General features: G+C 42.4%; 1 protein-coding gene across 5 annotated transcripts in view; it reads right to left on the bottom strand.

The window, feature by feature from the left end:
- UNC13B (unc-13 homolog B) overlaps nt 1-23,054 on the bottom strand; it is a 198,376-nt gene that overhangs the window by 13,414 nt on the left and 161,908 nt on the right. For 4 of the 5 annotated variants that reach the window (XM_086629933.1, XM_086629934.1, XM_086629931.1 and 1 more), the window contains 8 exons: nt 22,037-22,133; nt 21,100-21,243; nt 20,885-20,962; nt 19,817-19,894; nt 12,549-12,637; nt 9,186-9,338; nt 7,194-7,317; nt 8-64 (listed from right to left, as the gene is read on the bottom strand). In XM_086629933.1, coding sequence (XP_086486059.1) covers nt 8-64; nt 7,194-7,317; nt 9,186-9,338; nt 12,549-12,637; nt 19,817-19,894; nt 20,885-20,962; nt 21,100-21,243; nt 22,037-22,133 — 820 coding nt within the window. Of the gene's footprint in view, nt 1-7; nt 65-7,193; nt 7,318-9,185; nt 9,339-12,548; nt 12,638-19,195; nt 19,232-19,816; nt 19,895-20,884; nt 20,963-21,099; nt 21,244-22,036; nt 22,134-23,054 lie in introns of all 5 variants that reach the window. The other variant, XM_086629930.1, reaches the window with a different exon arrangement.

The following is a 23,054-nucleotide window of genomic DNA, read 5'->3' as shown; positions in this document are numbered from 1 at the left end:
ACAATACCTTCAACTTTGACAAGTGTCCCAGTTCCTTAGCAGCACTGAAAATCAACTGTGTCCCCTATGATTACAAGAAGTTAGAAAGAAAGGAGGGGAAAAAAAAGATTAAAAACAAGATTTGCAGTTTTTCCTTTGAGCAAGTCAAGTCAGCTCACAGCTAGAACTTTACATAACCACGTCAAGGCCAGCCACAATAACTTGCCTCTGTGTCAGTTTATTACCTAGTATAAAACCTGGCATTTCCGTGGATACCACACCAAGAGCTATTTCAGAGCACAATACTCTGCTAACTGGTTCACTCTTGCTTACAGCAGCTACCCATCTAAACAGGATGTGCCTCCAAATGGACTGCAGAGGCTGGGGTGAAGGCAGTGCACTGGCTTCATTTCCAAGTTCTCCTTTAGCTTTCCAGTCTAAATACACATGAAGACACCATAAGACTGGCCAAGGCACAAGATCATACAACTGACGACAAGCTCTCTATAGAAGTAGAGTTCAAGCAGTGGGGTGGGGGTAAGCATACATCAGATCAGAAACAAAACTGGATCTGAGCAGTTTTTTGGGCGAGAGATCAGCAAACAAAGTGCAGTGAACACTACAGCATCGCCTTTACATGTCAAAAGGTTGGCCAATGGCTCTTCTTCCCCAGCTGTGGCTTACTGATGCTGTGTGACCAATGAAGAAACAAAAAAGGAAGATAAATCCCAACAATGGGAAATCTTGCTTCAAGTCACTTGCAGTCTAGTATAAGGAATTGTTACATACTTTTGTTGCAACAGTTACAACAAAGATATTTTTCCTTTGCCCAACCACAGCATTTCTCTGTTGTGTAATATTCCTTTTGCCTGGGGAGTTAAGTTCAAAACTTAATGAGAAAGCCAAAAGCAACCAAGACAATTCTCCAGTCTCTTCTCCCAGAGATGCTTTACGAGGTGTGCTGGAATTTATTTTCTTCTACTTCACTCCTTTTCATTCATCTAATCTTGCCTTTTTCTTTAAAAAACTCACAATTGCCTATTACTCCATGCAGAATAAAACCTCAGCCTACTGTAATTCTGGCTATGAATTGTTCATCTATCACATCATGAAACTTTGCCCTCCACTTGAGCCCTCTTAAGCTAGTTAGATTTGGGCTTTAGGACCAAGCCAAAGCTATGGGTGACCCCTCTTCCCTAATTAAACCTTCCTTGTATTATCTCTCCCAGGAATGCCTTAGGTATGTCAGAAGGGCTGCCCTCTCAAAGGTGATCTTTGGCTCTCCTCGATTGTAACTGGTCATTAGGGGCTAGCATTAAAAGTAAATGTCACCACAGATATCAGTTGAGAAGTGCCTGCGGGATGTCCCAGTTACATGTCTGAAACAAGATTCCAGGGACAGACACTGGTGGGTGGCACTTTCCAGCCTGATTTTTTTGCTCAGGAGAACACTTGGGAGAAGATGAAGCTCATCTCAGTTGGAGCCTGCTGGCTCCAGGAGGACAACATTTCCCCAGAGGTCTCCAGTACATCCAATTCTCCTTTCCACAACCCTCCTTCCCTCTCCTTTACTACTCTTTCTCATCTCAACAGTCTTTCACCCTCCCACTCAACCACAACTGTCATGACCACTCCCCACCCTGAAGTCCCTCGAACTGTGACACAGCAAGACGCAAAACCAGAACTTTTTATCAAATTGCTTTGCCCCTGCCTGCGCCACTCCGTTTGTTTTCTTTGCTGCCTCCCTTGGTATTTGTTTATTCGTTGCCTTTTAAGCCAGTGCTCTGTGAAGCAAGAACTACCTCATACACGCACTTGCAGAGAAGACTCTGGGAACTGGGTTCTACTGCAAAGATCATTGCTGAAATAATTTTTTCTAGGATTAAAGTTAACATCAGTCTCACGGATGGGTTCCCCTCAGCAAAAAAGTGTCTTTATACCTGTTGCTAGAGGTAGCAGGTACCTTCTTACAGAAGGAAAACAGGAAACAGTTTACAGTTGTAACACTGGAACTGGGACCCGCCCTACGGACACCGGACACCCTCTGTCCATTACAAGAGCAGCCCAGAAGTGAATTTTCAGATGAGACACTTCTTCTCTAGTTTCGCCACCTTCAGAAATTTCTTCAAGCTGAAAGACTCTGTGACCTGGAATCACAGACAACCACTTGATTTGCTCTATCTGTAACCACTACCTAACCCTCGCTGTTCCTTAGCCTTTCATGTTTGTTGAATACAAATCAATACAGGATGAACATTACTGACTTTGTAGCTAAACAGAAGCCCTTGGTAATTGATTAAATTCACAACTCTTGGCTGGGAAAAAGTGCAGGCAAGGACGATGTACCCATAAAGGAAAGCTTCTGAAATAAGATTAGGAGCTTCACTTGCTGCTGTTATCCAATTGGTAGTGTTAGAGTACAACTCTGTAAATTGAAAGAGTATCAAATTCTCTGTCCTTCCAGTGAGCGAGGTTGAACGTGACTGCTCAACAGGAGCAACAAAGAGATTTCACTGCAGGCCACACCAAATAGTTCAAGGGACACAGCTTCAGCAACCCTCTGGTACCCACCAGATGCGCCTCCTGTTCTATACGACTGGTCACAAAGTTTGTTTGATTTACGGGTCTTGAAAATTAAAGTTTTCATGTCTCTTGACCAAGCAGAAAAAACCCTAACATTTTTATAACTTGAACTTTGAAAAAGTTAAGTGAGTAATCTCAAAATGCACTAACATTATCATTTCTTGGTCAACTGTTTTCCAACTTCATTGGACACTTTTTAAAAAATATACATTTGAACAACATTAACTAGCCTAGGCACGTAGTCTCCCTTCTGCAGGCTTCTAAGAAGGGCAGGTCAGTAACGCTGAGTGATACCAAGTGACTCGATATGCTCCAAGGAACAAAGCTGCTCAGATAACTACTCCTCAGTCCTCGCCCACTAAGAAAATCCTCATTAATCAGTGCCAATCTCTGTCAAGGTGTCTGCAAGGAGAAGTTATTTTACTGTTACACTGAGTTTGTCATCAATGGTGGTAAACATCTAATGAAAATCCAGACAGCTCCTTCCTCTGCCAAATGGGATTCTTGTAAACAAGATGCTACACCTCCTGAAACATTTATTCATGGAGAACACATCACAAAGCTCTACATATAGCACTTACTTCAGGTGCACCTCTAGGGAATAAAACCAACCAAACTCAAATATCAGGAAGTTTTGAGAAAATCAAGGATGGAAGATGAGGAAAAATCAAGCCCTTTTTATAAACTGTTTCTGCCTAGCTCTGTGGCAAACATAGCTGGAACGGGGACAGTCCTTAGTGCTGGTTTTCCTGTTTCTTCCCACGAAAGCAGTTTTACCTTCCTAAACTTTTTGAAAACATGAAAGACATCTATAGTTCACAAAACAAAGATTTTAAGTTTCTGTTAACGGTCTGACTCTTTTTTTCCCCTCAGCTGAAAGCGTTCAGAGAAGGATCATAAGCTGACTCAAGTCTCATTGCTAGAAACCAACAGAACTGCACTGATTTATATCCCAAGAGGCTCAAACTCTCACAGCTTAACTGTCCTACTACTCAGATGACAAAGTCAGGAAACAAAAGCCTACTGCTTTTGAATTCCAGTCCTTTTTTGGAAAATGCATTATTACTCAGGCATATTTTTCTGAGATATACCAGTGCAAGGAAGTTTTATCTGGTATTGTACATTCCTTTGCCAGATTTTTTTTTTTTAATTCTTACGTTCAACAACAATGAGATCTGATCATTTATTAGCAGCATTTAAGTTCATTTAAAAACTCTATCATCAGGCAATGTTTGCTACCACCTATTGAAAATTAGACTATTTTTTAGTTGCTATGGTGTATTAAACACTGAGAAAATCAGCTTACAAGTGGGGATGAAAAAGAGAAAATAATTTCCTGGCGGCACAGAAATCTGAGTGCCTGTGCAGTTCCGAGACCATCATTTTATTCAAGGCTAAGAAAGTTTTGTCTCCATCACAGAGGTGGTCTTGGACTTTTTCGCTCCTACCTAGCACAAGGGAGAGGATTCATTTAAACTAACACAAGTTAAGATAGGTTTCAGAAAACCTCTTAAAACCACGTGCTCCTTCACTACAGAATAGCTCTGGAGTGGTGTTGCTTGCAGAGGAGCCTGAAGAACAGCCAGTTTGCAAATCAAGTGTAAAATCTGTCTGCAGCTTAAAGAAAGTTTTTTTTTCTTATTCTGGGCCTTGTTCTCACATAGTGAAAAGAAGTCTGATGAGTAGAAAAAAGCACAGCAGGAGGAAGCACAAATGGTGCCTCACGTGAACGGCTGCATCGCACCGTGTGAAAGAAAGGAGAGGTTCCAAAGGAATCATCTGTGTTTAAATCAAGCAACTCTTCATTGACCTGACTAGTCACTGATGGCATGCTGTAGCTTCATCCTACACAGTGAGGGAGAAAGAAATGTATAACTAATCCACTAATATCCCCAAGCGTTGTGCACTGAACCCCAAAATAAGGATTCTCAGAGAGCTGTGTTTTGCACAGCCACTCATCCAAGATAGAGAGTGTTTAATTAAATGTTGATCTTTACTTAAACCAGTGAGGTGTGAACTGCTCGGTGAGTTACTGGAGATTACGTTGCTACTAATGGCACAACCTACAAGCAGTCTCTACTCAGAGAGACAGAAGCCAGTCACCTGAAAGTCATTAAGGCACCAGCAGCTCAGGTGTCAGAGTGAGAGGCTGTAAAACTGCCCCGTCCCCATGACATCCTTCACCGGCAGGAGCTGACTGCTTTCTCACCTCAGCCCCACCCTAAACAAAATCTTCCAGAAGCAGCAGAGAATTGAAGAGCAGAGCTTAGATTTTCCTCCCTGTGTAATACAGGCTGAGCTAATTTAATTGGAATAGATCAGTCCGGAGAATAACAGGTGTCAAAAGCACTGTGCAGTGACATGGTCACGCAAGCGACAAGTGAGACACATTGCAGTGTGTCGAGAACCTTCTACCTGAGTATGCTTTCCATGACCATCATCAAAAACACTTTTGTACCTCTAGTTTACAGAAAGGAGAGAAAATACTCCATGAAAGGGACTGTTTTCAGCTATGCATAACTCCTACTTCTTAAGAGCTGTAGAGGAGTTTTAGGAGGAAAACCTTCATCCAGCGGTCCTTCAAATGCGCAGAGGCAGCAGTAGAGCTTTTGGTTGCTGAGGACAGTGAGTTGCAGGGCCTGGGGCTATTTCTGAATCTGATGTGCCTTCTTTTAAGAGAAAGCAAAATTAGGTAAGTGGTGCATGGCAGAGAAGCAGAACAGCAAAGAGAAAGTACTGCTTCAGCCCACACTGCCAGCCTGGAGTTTTGCCCTGCCTTGCCCTGCCAGCCTTCACTACTAGGATGATGAAAATCTGGTGGTGATAGAATAAAACACTATGTCCCAGGGGACAGCGGAAGCAGCAATTTGCCCCTGCAGCCCCTCTAGCCTCACCACAGGTTCCCTGCTCAAGGACTGCAGACAAGGTCATTTCAATCATTGCATTGTTCACAACCGCCTTTCTGAAACAGCAACTCTTTTCCAGTTTGGACTAGTTCAGCCTACTCACTACAACACAATTGATTAGACAGCTAAAAATCCAGCTATGAACGTTTTGCATTATCTCTGAAAACTGAGGATGTGCTTCATTACACAAAAAGAGCTTCTCAATTTGAAACCGAAGCGACAGCAACAAGAAATTCTTTGTAAAAAATCCTCAAAGTGGCTTACAGCAACATCCCACAGGTTGGAAGAATTGGCTGATCACAGTTATTGCCTTCTTCATGATACAAGCACTGATTCACTCTCCTACTCCGCCTTTAAAATTCAAAACTAGCAAGTATAAAGCACAAGCAGCTCCTCCCTGGTTCTCTCCAAAGCCCTTGATCTCACTGCTTCCATTCTGAAGGAGTCATGTTAATGCTGTTCTTACATGATGATTTTAGCACCTGTCCCCAAAGACTCCTTTTTAAAGCAATTCAACCAAGATAAAGAAATTTCATCCTCTTAAATTTAGATTTTTTTCTCCTTTATAAATTAAAAAGGCAAGTAGAAATCATTACTCCAAATCCGAGCAAGCAGTCTTTACCAAATTTACACCTCGTGCTAATTTTACGCTTAGTAGGTACGACAGCACATTGCATCTCAGCAGTTTTGTTTAAAGTTGTCATCATTGAGGCCAGAAGCAAAGGCCTTCCCTCTTAGAGCAAGAAACACCTAGTGCAAGATGCAGGTTTGCAGCACTTCTCTAGACACTGCAACTCAAGAAGTCCACTCAAAATATGTAGGCAACTGCTGAATAGTGAAAACCACTATTGTTCTACCCATTACCGGGGAAAAAAAAAATCAGCATAAATTAGCCACAGACCACAAGTGTACTCCAACACGGAGATGAAAAGAAGTTCTGGATTATCTCCAAATAATGAGTTTACAGCCCAAACTTCACACTGCCTCCGACGGAGTGTCATCCCCCAGAGCAGCTGGACATGCGTGACCGACATTTAATCAGTTTCTGTTGTTTCTCAAAACTGGGGAAGAGATTGATCTCCCATTGTTAAAAACATCACTACATTTGTGACACACATTCATCCAGCATGTCCACACAGCTGAACAATTATATAAAAGACTGCCTTTGAAGGCAAACTATCTGGACATGCTTCCAACTCCTCAACTTCAGAGACACGGAAATCATGCCAGCTCATACTGTTGTTAAAGCCTTCTGGAGGGGTAAAACAGGGGGGTGGTGTCATTAAAAAGCAAGCCCAAATCAACCACATCCCTACAGAGAGACATCTGACTAATAGATAACAACAATCAGGCAAAAGTGTTTACAGATGTTGATCTAATGCCATGAAGACAACACTAACCGTCCAATAATCCCCCATACACAGCTCTCTTTAAAGAATTGAGAATCTCTCATCAATGTGATTTGATACACTTGATGATAACTCCTTTCGGATCATGGATTTTGAATTGTTTTTTTTTTTCTAGAGTGTGCTCTGTATCTTGCAACTCTACTATAAATAGAGCTGCTCTCTTACTTTACTAGGTTTCAGGCATATTTTTCCATCCTCGAGCAGGCTACATGCAGGCAAATTTACCTGGACAGATGACTCATTAGGTCAAGAAGATGAGTTACACAAGCAATGGCAACACTTTCTGCTGTGAGTCAGGAAGGAGAAAATGCTTTACCGTATGGTCTGTAAGAGGAGGCAGCACAATCAGCTTCTCCATGGTATTCATTACCACCCTCCAGAGCTCTTTCAGCACCCGTTTCAACACCGTCTTTTCACACACAGTTGCAAACAGTGTCAGGCTGCAGGGAGAGAGCAAGAACTGCATTAAGTTCAAAGAATGCAATTTACAAGGAAAAAAGAGATGTGTACGGGAGAATCAGTGCCCCATCCAAAACAGTTTGTCATAATGATTGCTTTAAGGGTAAAAATTTTCCCTTTTCATAAAGTACAGCCTGTCTTCACTCTTGGAGTTCTAGCACTAAAGACGTTTGGTCAAAATGGATTATGGACATTTCTGATCTCAATCATTTCTGTTTATTGACCTGAGGATTACAGAAGGTATCACTAAGTTATGGTGGTTGGGAAGAGTCCAAACAAAAGCAGGTACCATTGAACCGGTTCCCTTTAAGAAAATACTTCCTGATGTATCGGGTTTACAGAGAGTATAGGAAAAAGTGACGAACAAATACTGAATAATAGGTTTAAAACTTCAGGAGGTTATTATAATGATTTTTGTTGAATACCCAAATTAATACTTCCCAGACTGTTATGCAGAAGTTCTTGCACAGCTTCTGATAGCTGCTGAAGCCTCTAAATCATCTACCTTTATAACCTCCTCAAAGCATTTCTTGGAGTACTCTGCCTTTTGTTGCAATTGCATTCACTACCAATTACCTGCCAAATGATTATTCCCTTTCACATAAAGAAGTTCTGCTTTATCTCCCTATTTATTGCTCCTTTATTATTGTACAGGCTACCAAAACGGATAAGAAATGTTATGATTCTTCTTCAAAACCGTTGCTGGACTTTGGCATTTACTGATCACACAGGGAGAGCTGCAAAACAGGAACTCTGCAGCCAGCAGCAGTGCACAGGCAATAGCTGACTCTTCTACATTGTGTAACGTCATCTCCCACATCCCTCTTCTTCTCATCGCTGGTTAGACAGTAAATGAACGAAACTGAGCAGGGACAAGACTGATGTGGGTAGGATGCAGGAAGCATCGAAACGACTCTCCTTCTGTAAAGGAGGAAAGAAAATAATCGAGGTTTGGGTAATCATAATCAAACCGACTTGCTCCACAGCTGGACGAAAAGCCACGAAGGAAGGTGGCTTCTCAGGATTCATGAAGGCATCCGTGGAAAATACCTAGATTGGTGGGTAGTGATTGCTGAATAGTCAGTTACTACACAATGAGCCAAAAGACAGATGGGACAGTCAATACAAAGGGCAACAGAAGAAATTGTATTTTCAACTTGTAAAGCTTCACATCTCTTGCAGCATCTATTGTGAAAATAGCTGGCCACCCCTTTCAAAATAAAGAACTGCAAGAGTGTCAGCAAGAATTTTAACTTCTACAATGATTAGAAACTATTTCTCCTTGTAGATCAAGGCTTAGCTGACAAGAATTATGTGCAGTTAGCCACAAAAAGTCCCTGTACAGCTGAATCATGCTGCATGGTGTTAATGGCAACAGTTAATTAAAGCAATGGATCAGGCTTATGTACGTCACATAGTTCAGAAGCTTATTTTCTAGTCAGACCAGCACCAGGTATGACTGGGATACTGAGTAGTATATGTATCAAGTATGTAAGTACAGTTTGCAATACATTCGTTAATTGGCTACAGTACAATTTGTATAGGAAAAAAAACCCCATAGCTAGTAGATTTAGAATTTCAGTCTACAGGAGTGTGTTTTGCTAATGGTTATAATTGCCAGAGGGAGAAAGGAGAACCGACAGTATGCTCTGGCACTGAATGAAGGCTGAAGAGGTGATCCACGGCTTCAGAGAGGGGGAGATGTGGGAAGAAAAGCCATTAATTCTTCCTGAGATTTCGGAGGCTGGATATCTCAAGAACAATCCAAGAACATGGAGCTATTTTCCTTCCGCAATCCTGTTCCCAATATGATGCTCTGTATGTGTAACATACTTGAAGACTCGCTTACTTTCCATCCAGGAAATCCATCAATGGCCTCAGGACATTATCTGCATCTTGTGCAACTGTGTTTCTGGCATTAGCAGCAACATTTCCTGTCCCTTTCACTTGACAGAGGATATCAGACATTTGCTTGACACACTCATCAATACGAGTCTGAAAGCTGAACAGATAGGAGAGAGGCAAACCAAGATTATCAGTGGCAGAGATCTCAGCTCTAGTACATAAGAGAAAACATTTTAAGTCAATAAACCATGCACTCAATTCTCCCCAAGATCTGCTGCTCATTTCCTTATTGTCTTTGTTACCAAGGGTCATGCTATCCAGTTCCTTATGCCCACCATCCACAGACAGCCTACCACCCCTGAACACAAGAGACAATCACATTTGAGAAGAGTTTGCTCATTCAGCTTGCAAAAAGAAATGATCCTTTCGTGATTTCAATGAACATTGTTATTCTTAGCTCAAAGCACCCCGCTGTACCTTTGCCTTCTACGCAGGGTACTATATCACAGAGATGGGGATACTGCACGGCGCAATGGCACAATGCATGCACAACTCTGAGCACCCAGCAGTCCACCAGCAGTAATGCGGTTACGACCCACCATAGGCTAAGTCTTTAAAATAATAGAGACAGCCTGAAGGCAGGCAGAGAGCAGTCCACTGCCACAGAGTCCATACCATATCAAAGTGTCAAAATAGGATGTGGGGCTCAGCTGTGAAACGAGCAGTGTCACTGCAACAAAGCGACATGCAAGCCATTAAAGCACAGTTACTGTTCCATCTCTTACTGCTAAGAGGAGGTTCAGAATGAAATAATACAATGGTTTAAAAATAATGAATAGATCAGCAGAGCTGTCAACATATCAATTCAGCGAATAAAGGAAAAGGCTTTGACATTTAAGAGAACAGTACTAACAACAGGCATTACAAGTAACACTTAGCTATCCACTAACAGCACAGAGGTTTAAAACCAGGAAGAGAAGTCAGTGCTAGGAGGCAGGGTAAAGATTTAAGAGCAGAAAAACAGGTTTGGAAGTCAGCTTTGTATCTGCATAAGAGGCCTGAACTTCTGCTGTGTGAGCCACCTAGGACATCTGTGGGTTGGATGCTATCATAAAACTCCTCTGCCCTGTGGCTCTCATCTTTCTTCTCCACCCTGTCACATCTTTCCTCTCCTGCACTGCCACCTCCAGCCTCACGGTCCCTCTTACTCACTTCTAACCTTGCCTCTCACTGGAGCAATTCCAGAAAGCAACTCCAAAGCTCTTTCGCCATGCAGCCTCCACTTCCACCTTCCCCACTTCTAGCAGAGAGGCTTGTGGCAGTCAGTTATGGCTACAACAACAGCTTAACCAGAGACATAAGTCACACCAAATAAAACAGTACCAAGAATTTCCTGTACTGCTGACAGTCCCTATTCTCTTACAGGCTAATTTCACCCCACGGTTCTCCCAAATACTCCATCAATTGCAGGACCCTGCTTCAAGATGCTGTAAACCCCCAGCCAGGGGATGAAAAAGTAACAGGATCCCTTAAAAGGTAAAAAATAATAGGAGGTCACAAAAAAAATTGTCACCAATTAAGAAAAATGATAAATCAGTTACTGTGGCAACAGATTCACCTGAAAGTGAAGCTTGTGTAGATGTATAGTTTGACAGGAGCCCTTGGCAGCAGCAAGTTAAAAGACAACCTCACCTATGCTGTCAGACAGGGCCTTCTGCTCCCTAATTCCCACAGGAATTCCCTCCTTCACTCTTTACAGCCTCCAAGAACAAAACAGCAGCTAGCCTTGCGTGAAGTATAAAACCTTTCAAGGGTCCTTTTCTCTATGATATGCTTTAAAGTAGAAAATACTTCTATGCCCAGACATAATCCTCTCTCAGCGCAAAGGTGGTGACGCTCTCCGGATGCGTGCTGCTTTCCCAGCAGGCGCAATTATCTCATATAGATGAAGAAAAGTTGAGATCTGCAGTGTCAGGTGTGCTCAGTGTTGTAGGAGCAACTGTTTACAGACTCTGCACAGAATATCGTGGATATCTGTCTTACCTCTCACATCTATATCCTTTAGAAGATCCTGCTTATTACGGTAAACGGCAGTTCTGCTTTTCATTCCCTATTACTGTCAAGGAACGTGCAAAGCATCTGAGCTGTCTGACTGGCTAAATCTCTTGCTGGCACATCTCTCTAAAACACTCCCCAGTATGTATGCTGATACTGAATAATCTCTTTATTTGCAAATAATCTCATATTTGCAAATGTCAAGATTGTATCCTAATTGTCTTGTATCAGTGAAACCATGGAGACAGGTCTCAGATAACAAAATTCACCCCTTAATTATTATTTCTCACTCATCCCCCATCTAATTATGAACCTTATCGATTCAATTCAGTCAGTCTGAATCTCTCAATTTCTTGCTACAGCATCCATTACTGGCAATGGGCACTCCTCACTTATCTCCCCACTTAGCTCTGTGTGCTAAAATCCAAATAGTCGCTCACAAATCCCACCATGACTTTTTGGTCATAAGTACTGCAAATCTGTAGACTGCAGGAGGCCAAGCTGGTACAATTTGCCTTATTCCCTTTGCCCATGTTTCAGCTATACTACAGTTCGTGCCTGCATTAACCTTGTTATAAAGCACAACATGAAATGAATGGGGTTTATCACGAGAAATGGTTGTTTTTGAAGACCAGTTGGGAACCCTGTATTTCTAGATTTCGCTTAACTGACACCTTTTATGGTTCACTACAAAATTATTATGAAGTCGAGCACATTTTTCTCCTTTGGTAAATGGTAACATGATTTGCAATAAAACTGAACTGCTATCAATTATTCTGGCAGTATTTTAAAGAGCTTTTCCCTCGAAACATTAGAAAACACCATTCACTGCAATATTAAAACAAGTCAATCTCAAATTCTAAACCTGTTTCCTTCCTATTCCAGTATTCATTCAACAATCAGAAATCTGTCTGCTGTTTCATACATTTAGAGCAGAATGTTTAAACAAGAATGTTGCTTCAAAAACGCTAAGCTGGAAACGGCTTTCCAAGCAACAAAGGAGCAGGCAATTCTGTTACTGACAAGCACTACTTACAGGGAAAACAAAACAAAACAAAAAAAATCACTCTATGTAATTCAAATACATTTCACGGTTGAGAGATCTCCATGTTACATTTTTAAGCAGAGAAATATAGAAAAGAGAGACTTTAAAACCACTTCTCACTTCTTTAGAAGGTCTTAGTATTTGAAAGACCATGAATTTATGACTCAAAGAAAGTTGACACAAGTTTCTTTTCTCTTCTTAACCTGACCAAATGAGATTAGACAAAACAAAGGAATGCTTCAAGGACAGGGACCTCATTATACTCACCTGTTACCAAACACAGCACTCAGCTCATCCAAAACATTGTTCAACTTCACCTGGAGCTCTTTGAGATGGTCACTTGCTTCTGCATCCAACTGTGGATGAAAGAAAAGCACTTAGCTTGAACCCAGAGAGCAGTCTGCTGTCATTCACCGTGCTCCTGTTCACTGCTGAGGCCACTACTAATAAGCAGGTGAACTATCACCAGAGGACTCTGCCAGCTAGGATGCCCTTCTCCACTGCCTGCTGCTGTTACAGAAGCTGTGAAATCATCAACAGGTATCTGCCCAAACAGCAGGAGTGGATTCCCAGGCTCCAATACTCTCGGACACCCTTCCTGATACTTATAGAGCTGAGAAAGAAAGTGAATGTGAACTCCCTGTGGCCAACAGAGGAAGCAGACTGGGAAATCATCAAGCACTGTGCATCACCTTGGGCTCACGGGTCACTTCCTCACTCCAAGTCTAGAAGGAGACAGGGCTTTTCAGACTGGATGTTGTGTGTTTCTCGATGCATGGTCTTGAAAGATGCTATTTCACCTTCCAACCTGCTATCAGTATTCAAACTGAAGCCTGATCCAGCCACTGCTCTCAGAAGACTGGACCTCAGCTATTTTGAAAATCCGGCCACAATCCATAGCAGGAACTGATCACTTTTGGAAACCATAATCTCAGCTATGGGTATTGAGCATAAGTAGCTCTGCTCACATGGAGCCAGATAGCTTTTTGTATACAACTGTTCAGAGGAGACTTCACGAAACAAACTAAAAAAAGCGCGGCAAGCACCACACAGACATTGCTGACACCTTGGCACACACTCTAAGAAAGTGCTTGCTCCATTATTATCAGCCCGAAGGCACCTGTTTTTACATTCAACAGTGCCCTGTATTCCAGCTGCAGTCATCCCTCCAGCTTCAAAAGAGCCACTTCTGAGCAACCTACCTGTGCGTATACATAACAACAGATTGTTGTTGAATGCTTTGGAATCATTTGCTCTGAAAAAGTAACTTGTAAAACAGATTTGCCTTTGTACGCAGGGAGGCAAGCTGCTTGTAAAATAAACACCTTCCAGAAACATTTGCATTTGGCACTCAGAGCTTCAGCCCTTACCTCTAAGGCAGAGTATCTACAAATGTAATGAGCCAGATGCCAGTACAGTGGTTAAAAATCAGAGTACAGTGGTTTCGATTTTTACGGTATATCCACGCATGCAGCTATTTGAATATGACAGGAGTTCCCACTTCTATACACAGTCCTGAAGCCCTCTTCTTATTCCTTAGCATCTGTCAGAGAATGCCAAAACTTAGAAGATTTGGAATCTGATCCGTTTATTTTCCTGTTGTAAGCTGGCATGGAAAACTGACTCTATTAAGCATTTGAGCCTCTGCTAATGAAACTCCTGGATCAGAATTTTAAAAATAATTTAAAACAAAAAAACAATGATTACTTAAGCCTTATAACTTCAGGCATTGCTAGCTCCAATTATTTTTCCTTTATTAGAGTGAATTGTATTCCTATTACCTTTACAATTCCCTCATTACGAAGGCAGAAGGAAGCTAATGTCATGCCAATCAGCAGTCGTCCTAGCCAAACTCGTAGGTAACAAAACAAAACTAGCGTCTGGTGGTGGTGGTGGTTTCTCTTGCCCCTACATTAATCCTTCCCTTCTCCTACTGTGTAAAGGGGCAACAAGTCACAAGCTGTCTGGTTTGCCATCTGCAATTAATGGCACTGAACAGTTCTCTGATTTTGGCCACATCTGGTAGATTTGAGACAGGACCAGTTCCTGATTCAAAAGCCAGAAGAATTTGGCAAAAGACACCTGTTCCTCATTGTTTACTCCTACTTCTTTATAAGCTACCAGATGCATGTGTTACAGATCTAGAAGATGTCTGAGGTCAGGATTGACAACTTATTGCCCTGGTTCGTTCATCATGCAATTAACGCCTTGTTTTACTGTGGGGTGACATGGAGAGCTCAACAACTACCTCTAAGCTTCTCCTTGCTACTGTACTTGTTGACTGCAAACTGATCTTCTCGGGAGCAGAAGAAAGGCTGACTGACAGCCTCGTACTGCAAGAAGGGACAGCTGGGGCAATGCCTTGCCAAGGGGATGAGCTCCATTATCTGTGGCAAGGAACTCTCCTCCAGAACATCAACTCACAGTTCTCTGGGTGCAACTGGTAAGACAGCTGTCCAGGTCTAACTTTGAGGTGCCCAGACTCACACTCTGAAAGCCAAATCATGGTGGTAAGCATTCTGGTTCAGTATCCACCAAGTCCTCTGTTATCCTAGAAAGGCTGTTGTCTTCTGAGCAACTGCTACTAAGGAAGGAGGAGTGCACATAATACATTACTGATTGCTAATGCTTAGGTATTGGCACGCTTTGGCTTGAAAACAAATTTCAAGGAATTACCCGAGTGTGATGTAACTCCGTTAGAGAAGTGCCAGTAGGTGTGTATTACTGTTTCACCCACCCAAATTGCACACCTGTTACAGAACCCCTGTAGCATGGGGTATAAAACTACTCTTTGCCAATATGCCGAAGCACCGATAACTGCGCTCAAATGAAGCAGCATGTGTTTTGCTGTTGCTGCTCAGCCAACGATTCTAAGCTGTCTGATTCCTGACAGCAGGAAATGCTACTTGGACTGCATGACAAATCCGTCTGGTAGAGCAAAGCAGAAAGCAGAGTTAGGCAGTTGGGTCACTGCCATCTGTCACATTCAGACCATTTCTATTGGAAGCTGGAGCTCAGCAGGCTTATGATCTCCATTTTGTGGGTGTATCAGAGATGGTTCAGTGGAAGAAAGCTAATGAAAAGTTCTCTGTGCAAAACACAGGACATTACCCACAGCGAAGTGGCTTCTGATCGCTGAGCAAGCGCTCCAATTCCAGAAGAAATAATGGCTGACATGGCCATAGTTCCATGGTTGAGACCACATGTCTCTGAGACACAGAAAACTGAGGTGCACGCAAAGAGGGAAGAGGTACGCCTATGGTTACATTTCAGGGAAGAAAGTAGGGCCCTTTTAATTTCCTGCAAAGATCTGAGACTTGGCACTTCAGAGAATCCTGGCCTCAAAGTCTCATCCAAGGAACCTCAAGTTCTCTGCTAATCTGAATGGTGGCGTTTACAGCATAGTGCTATAAACTTCAATTTAGGTTGATCTTCTTGTGCTTCTCTCATGGATGAAATGGAACCCATGAGTCTAAGAATTTGCTTTGATGGGCTTTTAAGTTTTCCAAGACAGGTAATTGGTTCTTCTTTGCTTTCTACGCATACTGGTGAAGTGTGAGCAACAGAACTGGAAGGCTCTTCTGTAGCTGGAGAAACAAAGCTCTAGCCTTCTAGCAGGTTGAAGACGTTAATCAATTCACATCTTAAAGCCAGAGAACCTGTGAAATCCTCAGGTCTGATCTGACATACCAGCAGCTAGAGAACTTTGCCCTGGTATTCTATTTTAGCTTTATGGAAGTTATATAGTGCATCTGGCTCCAGCTTGAAGTTGTTGATCTTTTTCTGCCTTCCTCCACTAGCACCTGGGAGCTCTGATCTGCAGAGCTGACTGTCAGGCAGGGAGCTCAACAGATACAACCTCCCTTTAGGAACTCACTTGCACTGAATTTTCATGCATCTCCCCACTTTCCTATAGGATTCAAGAGTAAGGAATCTGGCATGCTGAATCCAAACAGCCATCAGCCTCTAAAATACCAAGGTAGCCTTAGCTATGGTAAGTGGAACGCTAAAGAGGAGCGATGACTAGATATTGAAAATTATTTGAGAACATTCCTATCTTGGCACCTCTATGTTGTCCTGCAATTTATTATTCAGGTGGCTAACTTAGGATTTAAAATGTGGGCTATCCCTGCCTGAGCATTAAGAGGAGAATTTCCTGAAGCATTAATTGCACAGATTAGCTTGAAACCAAAGGCATGAAAATTGTATGATGACAATCTGCTGCTACTCAGCAGCTAATTATTTGGGTTCCCTAGGCAGTGCTCGTCTCTGATACTCACCTCACATGCTAGACTTTGGGAAAAAAAAAGTGCAGAAATGTTTTAAACTAGACTTTCACAGCACATCTAGACTCCAGCAGTGGGCATTGCAGTACAGCACCTTTGATTTCAGTGCCACGAGTTCATAACTCATGAAAAGCTGAGCAAAATAATGGACTGCAGAAAGCCATCTCTCTCAAGTGAAATGAGAAAGGCTTAGACTGGTGTCAGGCTGCTCTGTCAGTGCACAGAGCAGGCTGAAGTCTCCAGGAAAACCACAGGGGTGGGTAGAAAATGCAGGTCACATGAGGTTTTATTAGATAATGTATGAATAACTAAATAAATGGGACCAAGTTCACGCAAACACTAGCAATGAATCTATACAGCCCACTTTAGCACAGAGCTACATTACGATCTCAATTCTGTGGGTGTATTGGAGATGATTCAGAGTAATCAGAGGTTTCAAAAGGTATTTATGCACCCAATTTCTGTCCAGTGCTCACTCCGTAAATTCCACTGTTCATTATGCTTTTAATGCTAAGTGCCACTCCATAAACACTGTCCTTCCAAAACCTTCTTCAGGAATGTCTCAGAATTACTGAGTCGCACTGAAGTTCTTTTGATCCTGTGAGATGAACACATCTCAGATGGGAATAAAAGTATTAATTATAAATCCTGAAAATCATTTAAGATACTTAGAATCATAGAATTGTTTAGGTTGGAAGGGACCTTAAAGATCATCTAGTTCCAACAGCCCTGCCATGGGCAGGGACACCTTCCACTAGATCAGGTTGCTCAAAGCTTCATCCAACCTGGTCTTGAACACCTCCAGGGATGGGGCATCTATAACTTCTCTGGGCAACCTGTTTCAGTGTCTCACCATCCTCAGGGTGAATAATGTCTTCCTTATATCTAATCTAAATCTACCCTCTTTGAGGAAAAAAAATAAAGGAAGGCACTATATAAAGGAGCCCAATCTCAAAAAATAGTACTGGGCAAGTATGTTTGTTCCATGTTATGCCATTACACTGCAGGGTGACTATGGGTGAGCCCTGCTCCTTTGTTTCCCTTGCTGTAAAAGAGAATAAGCGATTTGAACTTCTGTAGGAAAGTGTTGTGGACCCACTGGCAAAGAGCACTAAGTAGCAGCAGTATTTCAAAGCTTTCCAGAGTTGTGCAGTGCTGCAGCTGTGGATGGAAATGGATCTGTGAATCAGAAGCAGATGAAGCCACAAGCACAGAGTAACTGAAACCAATCCCCAAGTTCTGGCTTCACACATGGTACATCTAACACGCCTGCCACAGAAACAACAAAATATTTGCTACCTTGTTCTCAACAACACTTCTGAGAATACTAGAACGTGAACAGTTCCAAATGACCAGGATGTACCACTATGCTACTTTCCCCCATGGAAGCAGTTCCTTTCTGGGTAGAGCAATCATGACAATGTTTACATTCGTGCCAGCTACTGTGTGATGTACAGATGAATATATATCAAATCTGTCACAAAAAGTAAGAACTGCCCTTCTGGAACGAGAGAATAAAACCCAGATGCATTTCCAGCAGCACGTTTGGCTACATGTTCTGTTTTCAAAGCTGTTGTCTCACCAACTGTTACTCACCAGTCAGGTTCAATCTGCATCAGAAAAAGGACTACTCAAACTAGGACAAGACCTCGTTTACTCTAGCGAAAACAGAGGATCTGGCAGGTTTCAAGTCAAGAAGCAAAGTACTACATAGTCACCAAGAGGGAAACCCCTGGAGAGAGCAAATAATGCAGGCACCTAACACAACACGATTTATTTCTGGTGATCAGTGGCAGCCTAATGAAGTGGATAAACAGCACTTTAAAATAAAAGAAAAAAAAAAACAAAACAAAAGCACTTCCAAAAACCAGCTTCATAGCATGTTTGCTAGGTTTCTTCCTGTGTGTTTTATTACTCAGAGCATGGGCTCCTATCCACTTTTTTTTCTTTTGATTCCACAGTGCAGGGGAAATGATGGATTAATTACCTCTGTTTTACCTTACAAACCTCCTAAGGAAGGTTCTAAAGGGCAGAATGTGGAGAAGAGGTCTAGGACAGGAAAAGTGGCCAACAGCCTTAATAAATACTTTTTTTCTCCTCCTATTTAAAACATTATCAGGTGGCATTTTCAATTTGCAAGTGGTGTTTTCTATTTGAAATAAAAAGAAACCCTACTTAATGGCCACTGCTACGGGGAAAAAAAAGTAGCAAATTGATTCCTTAAGGGAAATTAAGTGCACATGGATTAAAATATTATAAACCCCTTCCACTAACATTTCATCACAAGTTTATTTTTTTTTTCTGAAAAATGAGCATTTAGCTACCACTGCTCTTACAACTGGAAGCATATAATTCTAGTTCTTGATGTATGGCAAGGATTGTTTGGTCCACATGTGAAAGAATGATAGCAGTTTTCCTTGCCTCATAGGCTAAATCAGTTTTTTAAGGTCTTTGCCACTTCATAGAAGTCTGCCACCGAGCACAAGACAGATTTGAAACAGCAATACAGGCAAAAACTGAGCTGCTCATCAGCAAAGTTGACTTTCCTCTTGGCACAGAGTCATAGCATAGGTTCTACCACAACACAATCAAAGAGAATACACTTAGGCTTTAAAAATAATTCCTAACATCAGCATCAGCAGCCTTTTCTTCATCTTCCTGAATCTTGAAAAGCAGTGAAAAAAGAAAAGAAAAAAAGATACATATCAGAATGGATAGTGCGATCTGGGGGAGGAAAACCTTATTTCTGTAGAAATGGTCATCTCAGAACAAAGAACAAAAACTAAGATATTTATACTCATGGACACATCTGAGTATTCCAACAAAGCATGGGTGCAGAACTCTTATTTGCATTTCTGCAGTACATTAGACATAGGACATTTTAGTGCCAAAGGTACTGTCCCACATTTGTACGCCACGTAAAATGATTCGATGCCAACAGTTCTCAGACCTATCTGTCTTCACAGCTGTGAAGCCACCAGCCGTGCCCACATCCAGCCCACATAATCACAGTATGCAACCTTTTATTTCCTTCTTCATGCAATTCTGTGCTTCAAAACATTCACTCCTGTAATCTTATGACAAATCTAGTTGAAAAGTCTTCAAGCATGGCTGTCCCCTCACACATATTACAGTGCCAGGTGTCACGGGGCTCTCCTTATGACTGCAGTCTTCAAGGATCAGTATGATGCAAATAACCTAGTAACAGTGCATAGGAATGAGTAATACCCAGTCTCTTAGCGGTCTTACCTCTTTACCACCCATGGCTTCAAACATCTTCTCTAGCTGCACCCTCAGTTGTTGGATGTTATTCATCAGGATGCAGGGCTGAAGGGACAAAAGCAAGTGCCTGTTACCACTCACGATGCCAACACATTTTCATCAGTGGTACATTCTGTGCCTCAGCACCCTTCCACCATATCTGAGAGTCAAATAGGAGGTAGAGCATGCACAGATTTCAGCTCTCAAACATAAAAAAGACAATGCATTTTTTATTCAGCTTGAAAAGGGATGACCAGTTCCAGAAACCCCAGATTAGGAGATCTCTGCTGTTGCATTTTCCTCCTCAGTTTTATCACAGAGAACGAGCTGACAAGACACTACTGTCAAGACAAGGCTCAACTCTCTGCAGCATGTGCCATGCCCTGCAAGAGACCAAGCTGTGTCACCTTCAGCCTCTTACTGCTGCAATGTACTGTGGTGAATGATGTACATCCCAGACCAGAAGGGGAAATGGCAGCCAAAGCTGCATTCAAAGACACATCTGGGTCCTGCCAGGCCAAGTCTGAGAGCAACAGCCAAGGACTGCCTGAGCAACAAACTCTTCCCTCTGCAGTTATATCCTCAATAGGAGATAGCAAAACCAGCATGGGACAGACCCAGGGTTCAAAAATGTAAGATCTTGTTTCATTAAATACACAGAATTGTACCTAATTCGGGATTAAACAGCAAGATAATCAGGTGGAGACGACAGTAAACAAAGAGTGCTGCTGAGTACCAAATCAACAGAGCACCTTGTGCCTATGTTTTAGTTTGGTTTTTTTTAATCACCTTTGTGACACACAACCCAGACAGGCAGAATGGATGTTAATTTCAAGGGGACCTGATAGCCTTCAAGCCCTGCAGACTACCCTTAGGACTCTGTTTTATTTTATGGCCAGGACAGAATTAAATCCACAAAAGCATAGGAATGATGACAAAAAACAATACTGAAAATATTTACACCATCACCACAGTCAGGTGCAATGCAAGACATTTGTTTTTATCAGGACAATTATGTGATTCCTCAGAGCAGAACAGAAACCCAGCATGACTCACCAGTTTCTCCTTGGAACAATAGGACTGGAAGCTCTTGGAGAGGATGTCGGCATACTGCATCAGCACTTTACCAATCGTCTGCGAAGACAAGATGTGAGCACTGTTAGTTGTCGTCTATCACTGCAAGAGAACTCCGGGAAATAAAACTAAAAAAAAACCATACTGTTTTGCATCCCACTAAGGGAAGACAAACAGTTGGATGTTGAGAGTATTACCTTAGCAAACCTCCTATTATAATGAGCAACAATGACAGGGTCTGGGCACTCCAGCTTCTTAATGATCTCAAAGCTCTGATTGAGCTGGGTGAAGACATCCACCACTGAGCAAGAGAACAGAGCATGCTCGGATGTTTGCTGGAACTAAAACAGAAGTACAAAGAGTCATTCTCAAATGGAAAGATCTGAAATACACCCCTTTCACAGGTGTCTCCGTTATCCGCTGTCAGGCAGGACAACTTTACCTAAACGTACACCTTCCTCAGAATTAGTCAAAAGCTCACCAAAAGGCACAGAGGAGCTAAATAGCCAATTCTGTTGGGTTTTAGGCTTACTGTACTTCATCAGCTATGACATGACAAGCACCAAGAAAACGCAGCATGATGCTGAGACCGTTAATGAAACACACAGCTTGCGTGTCAGTAAATGAGGAATAGAGAGTGAAGAACTTTTTTCAGATTTTCTTAAAATTTAGATACTGAAGCGAATGATAATGTTAGTATCACAGGCTACTGCGCCAACAGCCACTGAAAAAATGGGAAGGCTCTTGCTCTCCATCAGGAATACTCAGCAAATTGAGAATAAGATTACTCAGTGGATTAAGGTCACATTCTAACTGCATGACTAAGGACATGCAAAGTGCCTGATATTTCAATTACCTCTACAAACACAGACAGATGAGAGAGCACAAAGCCACTGGTTGACAGATCAACAGCAGCAGAACAGAACAGGCAAACAAATGATGTGCACCTTGCTATTAAATAACTCTGTGACCTGTAGGACAAAAGTCCTACAATAAATGAGTTTCTCAGTTGTTTAGCAAGCAAAAAGGGTTGCATTCTGCATTTGTACGACAGTTGAATCTACAGTGGTGGTGTTTGGTTCTGGGCACTGAAGGATGCAGCACCAAGTCCTCCACTCAGAGCGACCTACATACCCCATCTTTTTTATCTCTCTCCAGAGCACCATGCAGGAATTCTAATGAAACATCTTCATTTTCATCCAGCCACTGCATCACAAACTGCTCAAACCACCTGCAGGAGAGACAGGAAAGATAGCAAGTTACCGCAAGAAACAGAGCACCCCAACGAGACTCAGACAGTGCTGCTGTTGCAGCAAGCCTTGTGAAAGCTTGTCACTGTTAGACTTCTGAATGCTGTTATCCGTGTGTGCAGCTAAAGTTCCCCAAAATGCTCTTACTTTTACATCAAGTAAGCTACCAGTGAGCAGGGCCTGTAGCACCACTCAGGCTGGACCAGCAGAACACAGCCCAGCCCAGCCTCTGCAGACTGTTAGTCTTGCACAGGTTTTGTCCTTCTACCCTGTCTTTCCTCTTCCTTTGTATCCTCTTCTTTTTTTTCCCCCCTTGAGCACCTTTTATAACTTTGCATCATCTCAGAGCACTTTGCCTTTTCTTCCCCTGCCAGATAGGACAAGGGAGACCTCCAAATCCACTATCTCTGCACACTAAGAGAGGTGGCACACGGTCCTGCTGCTCAATTGGGTCTAACATCTTTCATGTGAGCGCTGCAAATGAATATAAAGGGAGGAAAGGAAGTGCCTGTTTTCCAGGGCCCTTCAGCCACTTTCTCTGCAGATATAGACATCTGGAGTGCCAGGAGGGAGAATAAGGGCTAGACATTTTCTCGACTTTAATCCTGCTCTCCCTTTCTCCAAGCCTTCTCCAGAACACCCTCCCATTCCTTTGGACTGCTGACCTCACTGTGAAGATGCTTGAGTAAGATTAACTCCTGGTGACAGCACTGCGCATCTGCTAGGGCTTGCAGGAAGCTAGCCAGCCTTGTAAGCGGTTCTTCACTGTTTTCTTTCAAAGACGCACAAGCTTAGTTCACGTTAAGTGCTGGACCAACACCCCTGGAGCATGGTCAAGTCCCCAGAACAGGCAGATCCTAGAAGCAGGACAGCAAAGCGTGTCTCTCTTCCCTTCCCTCACT

Source organism: Tauraco erythrolophus, chromosome Z (assembly GCF_009769465.1).
Source record: "Tauraco erythrolophus isolate bTauEry1 chromosome Z, bTauEry1.pri, whole genome shotgun sequence".
Classification (NCBI taxonomy): Eukaryota; Metazoa; Chordata; class Aves; order Musophagiformes; family Musophagidae; genus Tauraco; species Tauraco erythrolophus.
This window is presented reverse-complemented; position numbering and strand designations above follow the sequence as displayed.